This window comes from Scyliorhinus canicula, chromosome 11 (assembly GCF_902713615.1).
Source record: "Scyliorhinus canicula chromosome 11, sScyCan1.1, whole genome shotgun sequence".
NCBI classification, from domain to species: Eukaryota; Metazoa; Chordata; class Chondrichthyes; order Carcharhiniformes; family Scyliorhinidae; genus Scyliorhinus; species Scyliorhinus canicula.
Genome location: NC_052156.1, coordinates 141,808,553 through 141,822,233, shown reverse-complemented (window position 1 = coordinate 141,822,233; position 13,681 = coordinate 141,808,553). Strand labels below are relative to the sequence as shown.

The following is a 13,681-nucleotide window of genomic DNA, read 5'->3' as shown; positions in this document are numbered from 1 at the left end:
TTGAGAGGAAAAGGTGCATGAATGCCCAGGGAATGTAATACTCCTCTAGTGGGACTGATGTATGGTTCAACGGACAAGGAGAGCCGCAAGGAGGAGAGAACAGCTGGAGCAGGAACGTTTTTGTGGTACAGGAGAAGATGGCGGAGAGCAAGGGGGCAGCGCTGCCTCCAAGTGGTCGATGGAGCAGCTGGTGGAATTCCTCAATGGCAAATTACAGCAGCAGAGGAAGGAGACCAAGGATTTGGCCAAGGTGGTGGAGCTGCTTAGGGCGGCGGGTGGAACAGAGGTAGGAGACTCAGGGTCTGGCGATCCAAAAGGTAGAGGAGTCGATGATGGAGCATGAGCGTCAGTTGACCTCGCTGCAGATGGGGATGGTATTGAGCAATCAGAAAAGGCTGAGGGAAAAGCTAGATAACCTTCAGAACGTCTCCAGGCAACAGAATCTGCGGATTGTAGGGATGCCTGAAGGCATGGAAGGTGCGGAGGCCGCTATTTATGTGGTGAGCATGTTGGAGAAGCTGATGGGGGAGGGGGCTTTGACCGGCTCCTCGAGGTGGATCAAGTGCACAGGGCACTGAGGTGGAGGCCGCAGGTGGAGGAGTTGCGAAAGGCGATGGTGGTGAGGTTGCATAGGTTGTTGGATAAGGAGAAGATCCCGAGATGGGCGAGGTAGACCAAGACGTGTACCTGGCAGGAGAGTGAGCTGCGGAATTACCAGGACCTGGAGGCGGAGCTGGCCAAATGGACGGCCAGGTATAATCGGATAAAGGCCTCCCTCTGCAAAAGGGCTCTGGAAAAGGGCGTGATGTTTGGAGTTTTGTAAGCCACTCGCTTGTGGGTGGGCAAGAATTTTATTCTGACTCGCCGGAGGAGGCTGGACTTTATGCAAGACCATGGACTGGGAGGAATGTGAGGACATTGAACTTCGGAGAGGGGTTCTGCGTAAAGTGTGGGGCACATTGGATGGGTGGATTGGGACAGGGTACAACGGGGGAGCAGTGATGCTGAGTGTGCCTTTTGTTTTTCATTGTTTGCTGGTGGTTGGAAGGGTTGAGGGGAGAGGGGTAGATTGCGATGGTGAGGGGTATTCAAAGGCCTCGGGTGGGGGGGCCACCATGCTAACTGGTTGGGCTAGTTAACAGGAGTGAAGTGGGGGGTTGCCAGGAGGAAGGTGCACGGGAGGGGGGGAATGGGTTGGTTCTTTATTTGGGTGTTGGGGAGGGGGAGGGTTGTTGATATGGGTGTGGTTGGTGTGGCGCAGTTGGGAAGGGAGAGATGGCAGTGGACACCTTGTGGTGGGCCTAAAGAGTCCGCGATGCAAGCCGGGGGCTGGGGCTGGCTCATAAAGAGGTATGGCTGATCAGCAGGGGAGGGGATGGGGAACCCCCAACCAGGCTGGTTACTTGGAACATGCGAGGGCTGAATCTGCTGGTTAAGCGGCTACGTGTTTTTGCGCACTTGAGGGGTTTGAAGGTGGACGTTGTGTTTTTGCAGGAGGCACACCTGAAGTTGGGGGACCAGACAAGGCTGCGGAAGGGCAACCCCACTCGGGGTTGGACATGAAGGCGAGGGGGATGATGGTGCTGGTAAATAAGAAAGTGGCGTTTGAGGTGGGGGGCATTGTGGCCGATCTGGTCGGTAGATATGTGATGGTCATTGGGAAGCTGGAGGGGTTGCTGGTAGTCCTGGTGAATTATGACCCGAATTCAGGTGGATGTTGGGGAGGATCCTAGACCTGGATACGCACCGGCTGATGATGGGGGGCGATTCTAACCCGGTTCTGGATCCGAGGATGGACTGGTCGAGGCCCAAGTCATCAAAAGTGTAGACGGTGGCTAGGGAGCTGTTGGGGGTCATGAATCCTATGGGGGTGTGGACTGCGGAGGTTTGGGTGTCCGAGGGCGAAGAAGCTTCCGTATTTCTCGCATGTGCATCTGATGTACTTCCAGATTGATTTCTTTCTGATGGATAATGTGCTGCTGGCGGTGTGGTGGACTCGGAGAATTTGGTGATCGTGGTTTCGAACCATACGCAGCGCTGAGTGGATTTGCATGTGGCGCAGGGGGAAGCCCAATGGCTGCAGCGGAGGTTGGATGTGACGTTGTTGGCAGATGAAGAGGTGTGCAAGAGGGTGAGGACCGCCATCCTGGGCTATATGAAGCTGAATAACACTGGGGAGGTCATTGCTTCCACACTGGGGAGGCATTTAAGGCAATAGTTAGGGGTGAATTTATTTAGATCCGGGCACATATTGAGAGGGTGGAATCGGAGGAGCGAGCAAGGTAGTTAGATGAGATTCTGATGGTGGATTGGAAGTACTTGGTGGTGCCAGAAGAGGGGTTGGTAAAGGAGAGACAGAGGCTCCAGATGGAGTTTGTGTTATTGTCCACGGGGAAGGCAGTAGGGGAAATGCGGAGCACCAGAGGGGCTGTGTACAAGTATGTGGAAAAGGGGCAGCATGGTGGCGCAGTGGGTTAGCACTGCGGCCTCACAGCGCCGAGGTCCCAGGTTCGATCCCGTGTGGAATTTGCACATTCTCCCCGTGTTTGCGTGGGTTTCGCCCCCACAACCCAAAAATGTGCAGGGTGGGTGGATTGGCCATGCTAAATTGCCCCTTAATTGGAAAAAAATGAATTGGGTACTCTAAAAGTATGTGGAAAAGGCGAGTAGGATGCTGATCTACCAGCTGAGGAAGCAGGCAGGGATGTGGGAGATTGGCAGGGTGAGGGACAAGAGGGGTAAGATGGTGTCGGACCCAGGGGGTGTAAATGGGGTACTTGAGGCCTTCGACAGAAAGCTGTATGAGTCGGAGCCTCCAATTGGGGAGGAGGGGATGAGACAGTTCCTGGATGGATTGGAGTTCCCTGGGGTGGAGGAGGAGAGGCTGCAGCGATTGGGGGTTTCAATCGGGCTGAGGGAGGTGATGGACAACATTGGTGCAATGCAGGCAGGCAGGCAAGGCCCTGGGGCCAGATGGGTTCCCAGTGGAGATTTACAAGACGTGTGGTGCGGAGTTGGGGCCTCTGCTAATAAGGATGTATAATGAGTCGAGGGGTACGGGGGAGCTCCCCCCACATTGTCGCAGGCATATATGGACCCGGAACAGTATGGGTCGGACTGATGGATATTGCTGCTTAATATTGATGTGTAGTTATTAGTGATGGTGTTAGCATTGCGGATAAAGGATTGCGTGCTGGGGAAGTTAGGGGAGGACCAGCCAGGATTTGTGAAAGGGCGGCATTGAAGGGATTTGCCGAATGTGCGTAGGCTGCTTAATGAAATTATGGTGACGTAAGGGGGCAAGAGGGAGAGTAGTGTGGCATGGATGTGGAGAAGGCCTTCAAACGGGTGGAGTGGGCATATCTGTTAAAGGTGCTGGGTCGGTTTGGGTTTGGCCAGGGGTTCGTGGATTGGGTTTGGCTGCTGTACAAGGCTCAGATGACGAGTGTCCGGACGAACAGGACGAGTTTGGGTTACTTTGGGCTACATCAGGGGATGAGGCAGGGGTACCCACTCTCCACATTGCTTTTTTGCCTTGGCGATAGCACTTAGGGCGTCGAGGGGTTGGAAAGGGACCACAGAGTCTCGCTGTATGCGGATGAGTGATATATATTTCGGACCTTGGGGGCAGCTTTGAAAGGATCATGGAGATCTTGAGGGAATTTGGCCGGTTTTCGGGGTATAAATTGAACATGGGGAAGAGCTAGGTGTTCCCGATGAATGCTCGAGGGCAAGAGAGGAGGTTAGGGGTGTTGCCGTTCCGCATGGTGAGGACGAGCTTTTGATATCTAGGGATCCAGGTGGCGTGGAGCTGGGCACAGCTACATAAATTGAATTTGGCACGACTGGTGGAGGGAATGAAGGTGGATTTCAAGAGGTGGGATGTGCTGCCATTGTCACTGGCAGTGCACATTCAGACGGTTAAAATGACGGTGCTGCCCAGGCTCTTGTTCGCGTTCCAGAACCTTCCCATCTTTGTTCCCAAGTCATTTTTTAGGAAGGTTAAAGGGATAATTTGGGGGATTGTTTGGGCAGGTGAGGATGGTGTTTTTGGAGGGGCTGAGGGGGGAGGCTGGCTTTGCCAAGCTTCATGAATCATTACTGGGCGGCGAACATCGCAATGGCGAGGAAATGGGCTGTAGAGAAAGGGTCGTGTGGGGGTGGAGGGAGGAGGGGTTCACCCGGAGGTGGAAACCGTTCATAGATTTCTTCAAGGGGAATTGAGGGGTGAGCGGATGGTTGGGGGGGAGGATAAGGGGGAAAAGGCGGGTGAATTGGGGATTTGCAATCGGGGAATGTTGGGGGCCTGTGGTTTCTGTTCATGTTGATGTTTGGTCTTATTTTTATGTATATATGTAAAATGCCTTTAATAAAAATATTTTAAAAAAAATTTGGAGGAAATCTGCCATCCTTAACTGTTCTGGCCTACATGTGACTTCACACCCAGAGAAATGTGGTTGACTCTTAAATGCACTCAGAAATGGTACTCCGTTCAAAAGTAATTAGGAATGAGCAACCACATCCCACAAATAAGTTAAAAAAAATCGCACTCTTAATAACTTAGTATCTCCTAATAACGTACCTCATGCTTTCCTCCTCCCCACTTGTTGGCCCTCTGACTCCCCGACCTTCCTGCTTGCTGACGTTCCTGCTCACTGGCTCCCACCTACTCACCAACCTGTCTGCTTGCTGACTGACCCACTCACCTCTTCCCTCACTGATCTTCCTGCTTGTCAATCTTCCCTCTCACGAACCTGAAAAACTAATAAATTTGTCAAAACAGAATTCCCCCTTTGTAAAACCATGTTGACTTTGAACAAATTATGATTTTTGAACTGCATTGTAAAGACTTTCTTAATAATAGATTCCAGCTTTTTCCCCGATGACTGATGACAGGCTCGCTGAGCTGTAGTCCCCTGTTTTCCCTTTCCCGCCTCTCTTGAATAATGAAAGCTATATTTTCTAATCATGCTAGAAAGTAGGGAAGTTTGCAAAATCACGGTAGCATTGTGGATAGCACAATGGCTTCACAGCTCCAGGGTCCCAGGTTCGATTCCGGCTTGGGTCACTGTCTGTGCGGAGTCTGCACATCCTCCCCGTGTGTGCGTGGGTTTCCTCCGGGTGCTCCGGTTTCCTCCCACAGTCCAAAGATGTGCAGGTTAGGTGGATTGGCCATGATAAATTGCCCTTAGTGTCCAAAATTGCCCTGAGTGTTGGGTGGGGTTACTGGGTCATGGGGATAGGGTGGAGGTGTTGACCTTGGGTGGGGTGCTCTTTCCAGGAGCCGGTGCAACCACAATCTCTTCAGGGTAAGGTTGAATTAATTATAAAGGTATTTATTTGATGCTTCCCTACAGATGAAAAATTGAAAATCATGATCTCAGTGATTTGAAGAATTAAACTATCCTCAGCTTTCTGGTGTTTTGTCCTGCTGCTTCAATGAAATGCACTATTGTGGTATTCTAACACTGTCCATTTCACCACAGTTAAATTATACTAGTTATTTATGTTGTGGAACACAAAGAAGGCAATACTTCAGGTTGTCTTATCGTCATTAGCTGGAGATTAGATGGTGGTGAAATCTTACAAAAGAGTAAATATTTGGATGGAAATATTTTTTTACTCCTCAACATTGGTTGATTTTTTACACTCAGATCTGCATCCTACGACATGCCTGCTTGTATGGATTGTTATTCTGTTAATTGTACTTTTAATATTTTACTTCTTTCTTATTTAGGGATATGTTTATCGATGAAGAATTCAAGCAACGTATGACCAAAATGATAGGCAGTTATCTAAGTTATCTCTTTGAACTGGAGTCAGGTGAGGTGGTAAGCAGCTGATTAATTTTCTATTCCATAGGAAAAGGAAGGGTAAGTGTCAAATGGGCAGCACAGTGGTTAACACAGTTGCTTCACAGCTCCAGGGTCCCAGGTTCGATTCCCGGCTTGGGCCACTGTCTGTGCGGAGTCTGCACGTTCTCCATGTGCCTGTGTGGGTTTCCCCTTAATGTCCAAAAAGGTTAGCTGGGGTTACGGGGATAGGGTTGAGTTGTGGGCTTAAGTGGGGTGCTCTTTCCAAGAGCCATTGCGGACTGGATAGGCCAGGTGGCCTCCTTCTGCACTGCAAATTCTATGGCTATGATTCAATAGTAAAGATATTTGGAACTTATCAGTATTGAAAGTAGAAGTCAGTTGCATATCTTACTATTAAAATGTTCAGAACTATTTCACACTTGCCAGTTACAATGCTTTTTGTGCATGATTATTAAGTAACTATAAACCACTATGCATGTGTACCATTCCTTAACTTTGTCCATCTCTGGCTTTCTCTGTGTCTTGTTAATGCTTTGTTGTCCGAGATTCATATAGCGGGATTCTTCGATCCCCCACTGGGGCTGAGAATCCCCGGGGGGGGGGCGGCGCGAATCCCGCCCGCCGCCCCGAAGGTGGCTGCCGTATTCTCCGGCGCCGGCTTTCTGCCGGGGTTCATGCCATGCCGGTTGGGGGCCGTTAGTAGCCACCCACCTGGCAATTGTCCGGGCCCCGATTAGCCGAGTAGCCGTCCGTGTTTGGCCAGTCCTGCTGGTGTGGATTAGACATTTTCAAGCTGTGTACTATTCTGGTTTTGATACACTCTAATTTTTAAATAAACAATTTTATTGAGGTAGTTTTTGGCTTTGTAAACAGTTACAGACATCAACAGAAAGAAAGCAAAAAAGGCAAAAATGTGCAAACATCCATGTACTTTCAATACTTCAATTGTAACATACTGCACAAGCCCGCTCCTCTCCCACCGGTACTACCCGCCATATTTTCCCTCCTACTCTACACTCCTACTCATACACTCTAATTTTAACCCCTGCGCCCACTGACAGCAAAATCTGGGGATGCAGGGGAATTGGGAGTAAAAATCACAGTAGTGTGCAACTCACCTACTTCTCATCAATTTCATATCCCGAGTCATGTTAATAGACAAGTGGATATTGCTTTGTTTTCCCTGTGCCTGCCCGCTAGTCTCATGCCATTTCTATTATGTTAATGAGGTGTACGTGTTAAAATAGCTTGGGTCCCTTGCAGGCAATTTAACGTAAATCTACCACTAAGCCTGCAAGCTACGCATTTGCCTTGCATCTCTGGTTAAAATCAGAGCTATGGCTTTTCATAAAATAGAATGATTTTGGGTCAGATTAGAAAAAGTTAATTACTTACCCTTGCAATACATTTTTGCAGCTTGCTCCAGAATTGTTCGAGAAAGCATATTTCTTTCGTTCAAACACTTTATTGAGGAAGTGCTTTTGGTGAGTATTTTTGAAGGAACTATTTGATAAAAATAAACAAAATCGTCAGACTTGATTTCTGATTCTTGTAACTGTAAACAAAATCACTAGGAAATATAAATATCTTGCTTATTGAGCATAATTCCTCGGTGATATTTCCAGTTTGCCAACATAGGAATCACCATAAATATATATCCTTGTTTAATAAAGGGTTTGATCTTAAGTGTTGCTATGCTTCTCCCTTTATAAAGACTGGCATGTCTGTGTGGCATTCCTTTATTGTAGTTCCACATGGTTAAGTTTGTTGATGAGAACAGCAAGACAAATCACTCAGCTTTATTAATTATACTTGTTATAATTTAGCAATCTTCAATTTCATTGATCTAACCAGCATTGGCTTTCCCATCCATGATTAGAAGAGTGTGGTGACAATGAATATCCTATTGGCAACAGCAAGTGTAGACAAAATATTCATCATTACTTGGTGTGAAGAACAAGAATTAGCATTTGCTTTGTGCCTATTTTGTAGAGAAGCAATCCAAGATGCTTCATAGAGATGTGAGGAGAAACTAAGGGGATTTTGCACTTCTGATGCGTGGGCAGATGATTCCATGAAGACATTTTTTTTTAATAAATGTTTTTTATTGGGTTTTTGAATAAAGTATATTTACCGTTGCGTACACAAAATTTAATGTATATATACACATAGAAGAGGGAATACGCACAAAAAACAAAACAAACAACAACAAAAAAAAAGTTAGAATAAAACAACTGATAGGGTATTATGTGCTAGCTCAACAACAGCAACTCTGTACAATTGGCAATATTGTTTTTAGCTCATGAGTAGGGGCATCGGTTTGTTGGGGGGGGATGGGGGGGTACATATACATTTGGGCGCCAGGAAAACTATTACAGAACAATTACAGAGGGCAATACGCGAATGGATCTGGTGTTGGTGTTGTCGCTTGCCTCTCCCCGGACAGTTTTTCGCTGCATTGTCGTCTCGCGACCGCTCCGCTTCAGCCGTTCGTCACGTCTTTCGCCCGGATTTTCCTTCTCTTCTCTGTAGATGCCAAGATTGTTATCGTTTCCCCTGCACTCCTTCCGGCTGTCATTCCCTTGCCTCCCCCCACCTCACTAGTTCCCTCTATTGTTCCCTGTCTCTTCCCTCTTCCCCCCCTCCCCCACTTCTGGCCCCTTCCCACCCCTCTCCCCTTCTCCTGTGGTTCGCCTTTTTTTTCTCTTACACCCCGACCCCCCCGGCCCTGGGTCTATCCCTCCCTCCCCCGCCTTGGCTACTTTCCCCTGATTCTTGGCTACCTGGCTATTCTGCTTGTTCGTTGGCCACAAACGGGTCCCAGAACAATTGGGTGAATGGCTCCCACGTTCTGTGGAAGCCGACGTCTGACCCTCGTATGGCGAATTTGATTTTCTCCATTTGGAGAGATTCTGAGAGGTCGGACAGCCAGTCTGCAACTTTGGGTGGTGCTGCTGACCGCCAGACGAACAGGATTCTACGGCGGGTGATCAGGGAGGCAAAGGCAAGGGCGTCCGCCCTCCTCCCCAGGAATAGATCTGGCTGGTCTGATACCCCGAAGTCCACTTTCGGGCATGGCTCCACCCTCATCCCCACCACTTTGGACATTGCCTCGAAGAAGGCTGTCCAGTACCCTGCAAGTCTGGGGCAAGACCAGAACATGTGGACCTGGTTAGCCGGGCCTCCTTGGCACCGTTTACATCTATCTTCCACCTCCGGGAAGAACCTATTCATACGAGTTCTTGTTAAGTGTGCTCTATGCACCACTTTTAGTTGGGTCAGGCTGAGCCTTGCGCTCGTGGAGGTGGAATTGACCCTGTGCAGTGCTTCGCTCCAGAGTCCCCACCCTATTTCAATCCCCAGGTCTTCCTCCCATTTCTTTCTTGTTGTGACCAGGACGGTGTCGGCCCTGTCTACCAGGCGGTCATACATGTCGCTACAGTTCGTGAAGACATGTTTTGTGTAAAGGGTGGTTTCGTGGGGGTGGGTTGAGGTGAGTTCCATGGGGTGGTGCTCCATGTGGCCGAGGATGTTTTGTGGAGGTGAGGTGTGGTAGGTAAGTTTTTATTTTTAGTTTCTTGTATCAGGCACCCTTTAAAAATGGACCCCATCTTTTGTAACTGATATTGCTGGTGGGGCGGGCTTAATGAGAGCCTGCCCCACCAGTGTGATCTTGTGAGGCCCCCCCTTCATTATTTTTTGGCTATGTGCCAAACAGTCTGCAGGAAAGCTGCTTTGTAGCGGCCAGCTTCCTTGCCATTTTTCCCACCCACTGTGCCACTCTACCTTTTTTTAAGATAAAATTCTGCCCTTGGAAAAAGAAGGAAAGATTGGGAGAACTCACCAAAAGCATAAGTGGGAGAGGAAGATCTGAATTGAGATGTAAAGGAGTTTATGGATAGAATTCCAGAGAGTAGGACTTGGGCAATTGAAGACATGAAACTAATGGTGAGAAGTGAGAGGGAATTCACAAAATTTTGAATCAGAGGTGCGGAGATTTTCAGAGGAAGAGGAAGGATTTGAAATCAGGAGAAATAGGCAAAGATGAGGCAATAGAGGAATTTAAATGATAGGATGAACATTTAAAATTTTAGATGTCAGCCACAGTTTAGCAGTAGCATTTTAACCTCTGAATGTGAAGCTTGTGCAATTCTGCTACCTGAACCATGGCAAGGAACAATGTGTGAACGTGTGTTTCAGTAAGGACACCTTCACTGAAATTTTGCACTTGCTACAGTCATAACTGCAATCACAGACTAGGGCAAAAGACTGCTGTGTCTGTGAAGATTACCATGCCGCAAAGTTTTATGCATCTGCCTCCTGGCAAGGTTTCACTGTTTTCCATCCACCGTTGTACAAGGGAGATCACTCAGGTCTTCAATTTTTCATTTCCTCATGCCAGATGGAAGCAAATGGAATGTGCATTCAGCTTTCCCTATCATGGCCTCACATCCTAGATCTCCTGGTTCAGTGTCTTGTCTCCAGGTTAAAGAGACCACATTGTTGCTGTTCTGCCTGTTTGGTTCAAGCAGGTTCCTTTGACCTCCTGCCCTCAAGAAAGCTCATCTTGCTGAAACCCCTCAGATCCTTGAAGTAGACCTCCAGGAAAAATGAGAGAGCTCAGGGTTAGCCTGCCAGGTCCCTACACCACTTCCTTAATTGCTACATCCTAAAAAAATCCTAATCTTGATGAAGTTCTTTGAAGCATGCCGAGGTGAGTTTAATTAGAAATCCTTCCTCTAAAAAAATATCTGTATCATCACACCCATCATGAATAATTGGCCAAGATCTACAGAAGGGTAGTATAACCTTTCTGGTTACCTAGTAACCAGAGTATAAAGCTTTCTGGTTTGCTCTGATAAAGAACAACTGGAAGGCTTGTTACACCCAAGGTGAATATCATCCTGACATCCAAAGTAAATATTAAGTCGGGAAACTTAAGCTCAATGCTTCCACTGCATGCTCTACACAGAAGGCCCTGTGTAGAGAGGATATAAAGATTCATGATAATCTTCTGCATACTGTACAACCATTATGAGGGAACAACACTTACCACTAGCTTTATGGCATACCACTGAGGAGCAGGGGAAAGTGTACGAGGATGAGGGGAATGAAACAATTTAGACAATCCCTTTCCATCTGGGCAGTCTGTGAAGAGCTCATCTGAATGTGATATCAATAACTACAACCCAATTCCTCATTTACCAACCAATTAAGGCCTGATCCTCACTTTATCAGTGACTGTGAGAATGTCCTCTTGGCCACAATGCAAAATTAAAAGTCACAACAAAAGAAACATTCCAAACCAAGTTTATGAATAGAATCATGTCATATTGGGTACAAATGTCAACTAATGACCCTTGTGCATTCCCTTTGTATCCTTCTCTGTGCTTTAGCCTACTCTAAATGTTCCTATTAGAACTGGTATGTTAGTTGGCAGGCTCCATCTGGCCCCCAGAATACAGAATAGGTAGAAAACTGGAGCACCCGGAGGAAACCCACGTAGACACGGGGAACACGTGCAAACTCTACACAGACAGTGACCCAAGCCGAGAATTGAACCCGGGTCCCTGGTGCTGTGAAGAAACAGTGTTAAACTGTGCTACTATGCAAGAGGTAGGTAGCCAAATAACAATAGATACTGAAGCAATCCATACCAAAATGCAAAAAAGATCCAGACAACATCAGGCTTGGGTTGATAAGTGGTAAATAACATGCACACAATGTAAGTGCTGGGCAATAACCACTTCCAACAAGAGAAGAATTAAACTACCTCGCTTTGTTATTCAATGGCCGTACCATCACTGAATCTCCCACTATCAACATCCTGGGGTTGCCATTGACCAGAAACTGAGCTGGACAAGTCAGATAAAAAGCTGTGGCTACAAGAACAGATCAGAGATGGGTAATTTTGTGGCAAGTAACTCAGGGCGGCACGGTAGCATAGTGATTAACACTGTTTCTTCACAGCACCAGGGATGGGTTCGATTCTCGGCTTGGTCCACTGTCTGTGTGAAGTTTGCATGTGCTCCTCGTGTCTACATGGGTTTCCTCCGGGTGCTCCAGTTTCCTCCCACAAGTCCTGAAAGACATGCTTGTTTGGTGAATTGGACATTCTGAATTCTTCCTCAGTGTACCCGAACAGGCGCCGCAGTGTTGCGACTAGGGGATTTTCGCAGTAACTTCATTGCAGTGTTAATGTAAGCCTACTTGTGACACTAATAAAGACTATTATTATTATTGTTGTTACTACCTCTTTACACTCCAAAGCCTGCCCATCACTTACAAGGCACAACTCAGGAGTGTGACGGAATATTCTCCAATTGCCTGTATGATTTCAACAATAATCAGAAAGCACAGCACCATCCCGGACAAAGCAGCCGCTTGTTTGACACCCCATCTACAAACATTTGGGGTGGCACGGTGGCTAGCACTGCTGCCTCACAGCACCAGGGACCTGGGTTCGATTCCGGCCTTGGGTACCACTCTGCAGAGATTGTACATTCTCCCCATGTCTGCATGGGTTTCCTTGGGTGTTCAGGTTTCCTCCCACTGTCCAAATATGTGTTGGTTAGGTGGATAATTCATGCTAAACTACCCCCTAGTGTCCAAGGATGTGCAGGTTAGTTGTATTGGCCATGATCAATGAATGGGGTAATAGAGATAGGGCGGGTGAGTTGGCCTAGTTAGAGTGCTGTTTCAGAGGTTCGGTGCATACTCGATGGACAATGGGCTCCTTCTGAACTGTACAAATTTGGTGGATTCACTCCCTTGACTATCGACCCACAGTTGCAGCAATGTGTACCAGCCACAAGATGCACTGCGGCAACCTATCAAAGCTCCTTCAACAGCAAATTCCAAACACATAATCTGTACCATCTGGATAGACAAGGACAGCAGGTACATGGGAACACCAGCACCAGCAAGTTCCACCACCTTGACTTGGAAATAGATCACCATTCCTTCACTGTCACTTCGCTAAAATCTTAGAGTTCCCTTCCTAACAGCACTGGGTATACGTACGTACTTACATCACAGGGGAGGCAGTGACATTGCGGTATTGTCACGACTAGTAATCCAGAGGTGCAGGGTTATGCTCTGGGGACATGGATTTGAATCCCACCAGGCCAGATGGTGCAATTTGAATTTAATTTAAAAAAAATTGGAATTAAAAGTCTAATGACAACCGTGAAACCATTGTTAATTGTTGTAAAAGCCCATCTGGTCCACTATGTCTGTCATCCTTATCTAGTCTGGCCTACATGTGACTCCAGACCCATAGCAATGTGGTTGACTCTTAAATGCCCTCAGAGATGTGCAACACATGCTGGCCCGGCCAGCGTGCCCACATCCCATGAACAAATAAAGAAAAAATAACATGGATTGCATGTAGTTCATGAATAAGGCTCACTGCCAGTCTTCTCGAGGGCAATTATGAATGGGCAATAAATAATAACATTGTCAATGCTCACATCCCATGAAAGATTTTTTTTAAAAGTCCCACTAAGATCTATTGGCAGAGGTTGAGTTGGAATGTTACAATTGGCTTCCAGGGAGCCAGTAATAAGGCTTTAAAGTCCTCTTCACCTGCCTGGCCTCATTTTGAGGCACTGTATTTGTTATTTGGCATGGCTTCCTCCTACTGCGTGCAAGCTGGAGGACCTCGGATTTCATTGGACAGCAAATTCACACTCTGACCATTAATTTATCAATTCAAGAAAGTCACATGTGAGTGACTTTCCCACACAGCGCAGGCTTCTGACTCCCATTTGAGCTAGATAACGGGGTCCTGAAACCTGCAAGAGAATCCTGTCCTTCGTTATTGATCCAAAAATTTGATGAACCATTGGGAAATTCAGTGACGT

The 13,681-nt window shown here is 47.3% G+C and overlaps 1 protein-coding gene across 3 annotated transcripts in view; it reads left to right on the top strand.

Moving 5' to 3' along the window:
• The window catches only part of fbxl13 (F-box and leucine-rich repeat protein 13), a 399,689-nt gene that overhangs the window by 14,175 nt on the left and 371,833 nt on the right, over nt 1-13,681 (top strand). For all 3 annotated transcript variants that reach the window (XM_038811555.1, XM_038811556.1, XM_038811557.1), the window contains exons 4-5: nt 5,738-5,831; nt 7,233-7,300. In XM_038811555.1, the coding sequence (XP_038667483.1) occupies nt 5,738-5,831; nt 7,233-7,300 (162 nt within the window). The remainder of the gene's footprint in view (nt 1-5,737; nt 5,832-7,232; nt 7,301-13,681) is intronic.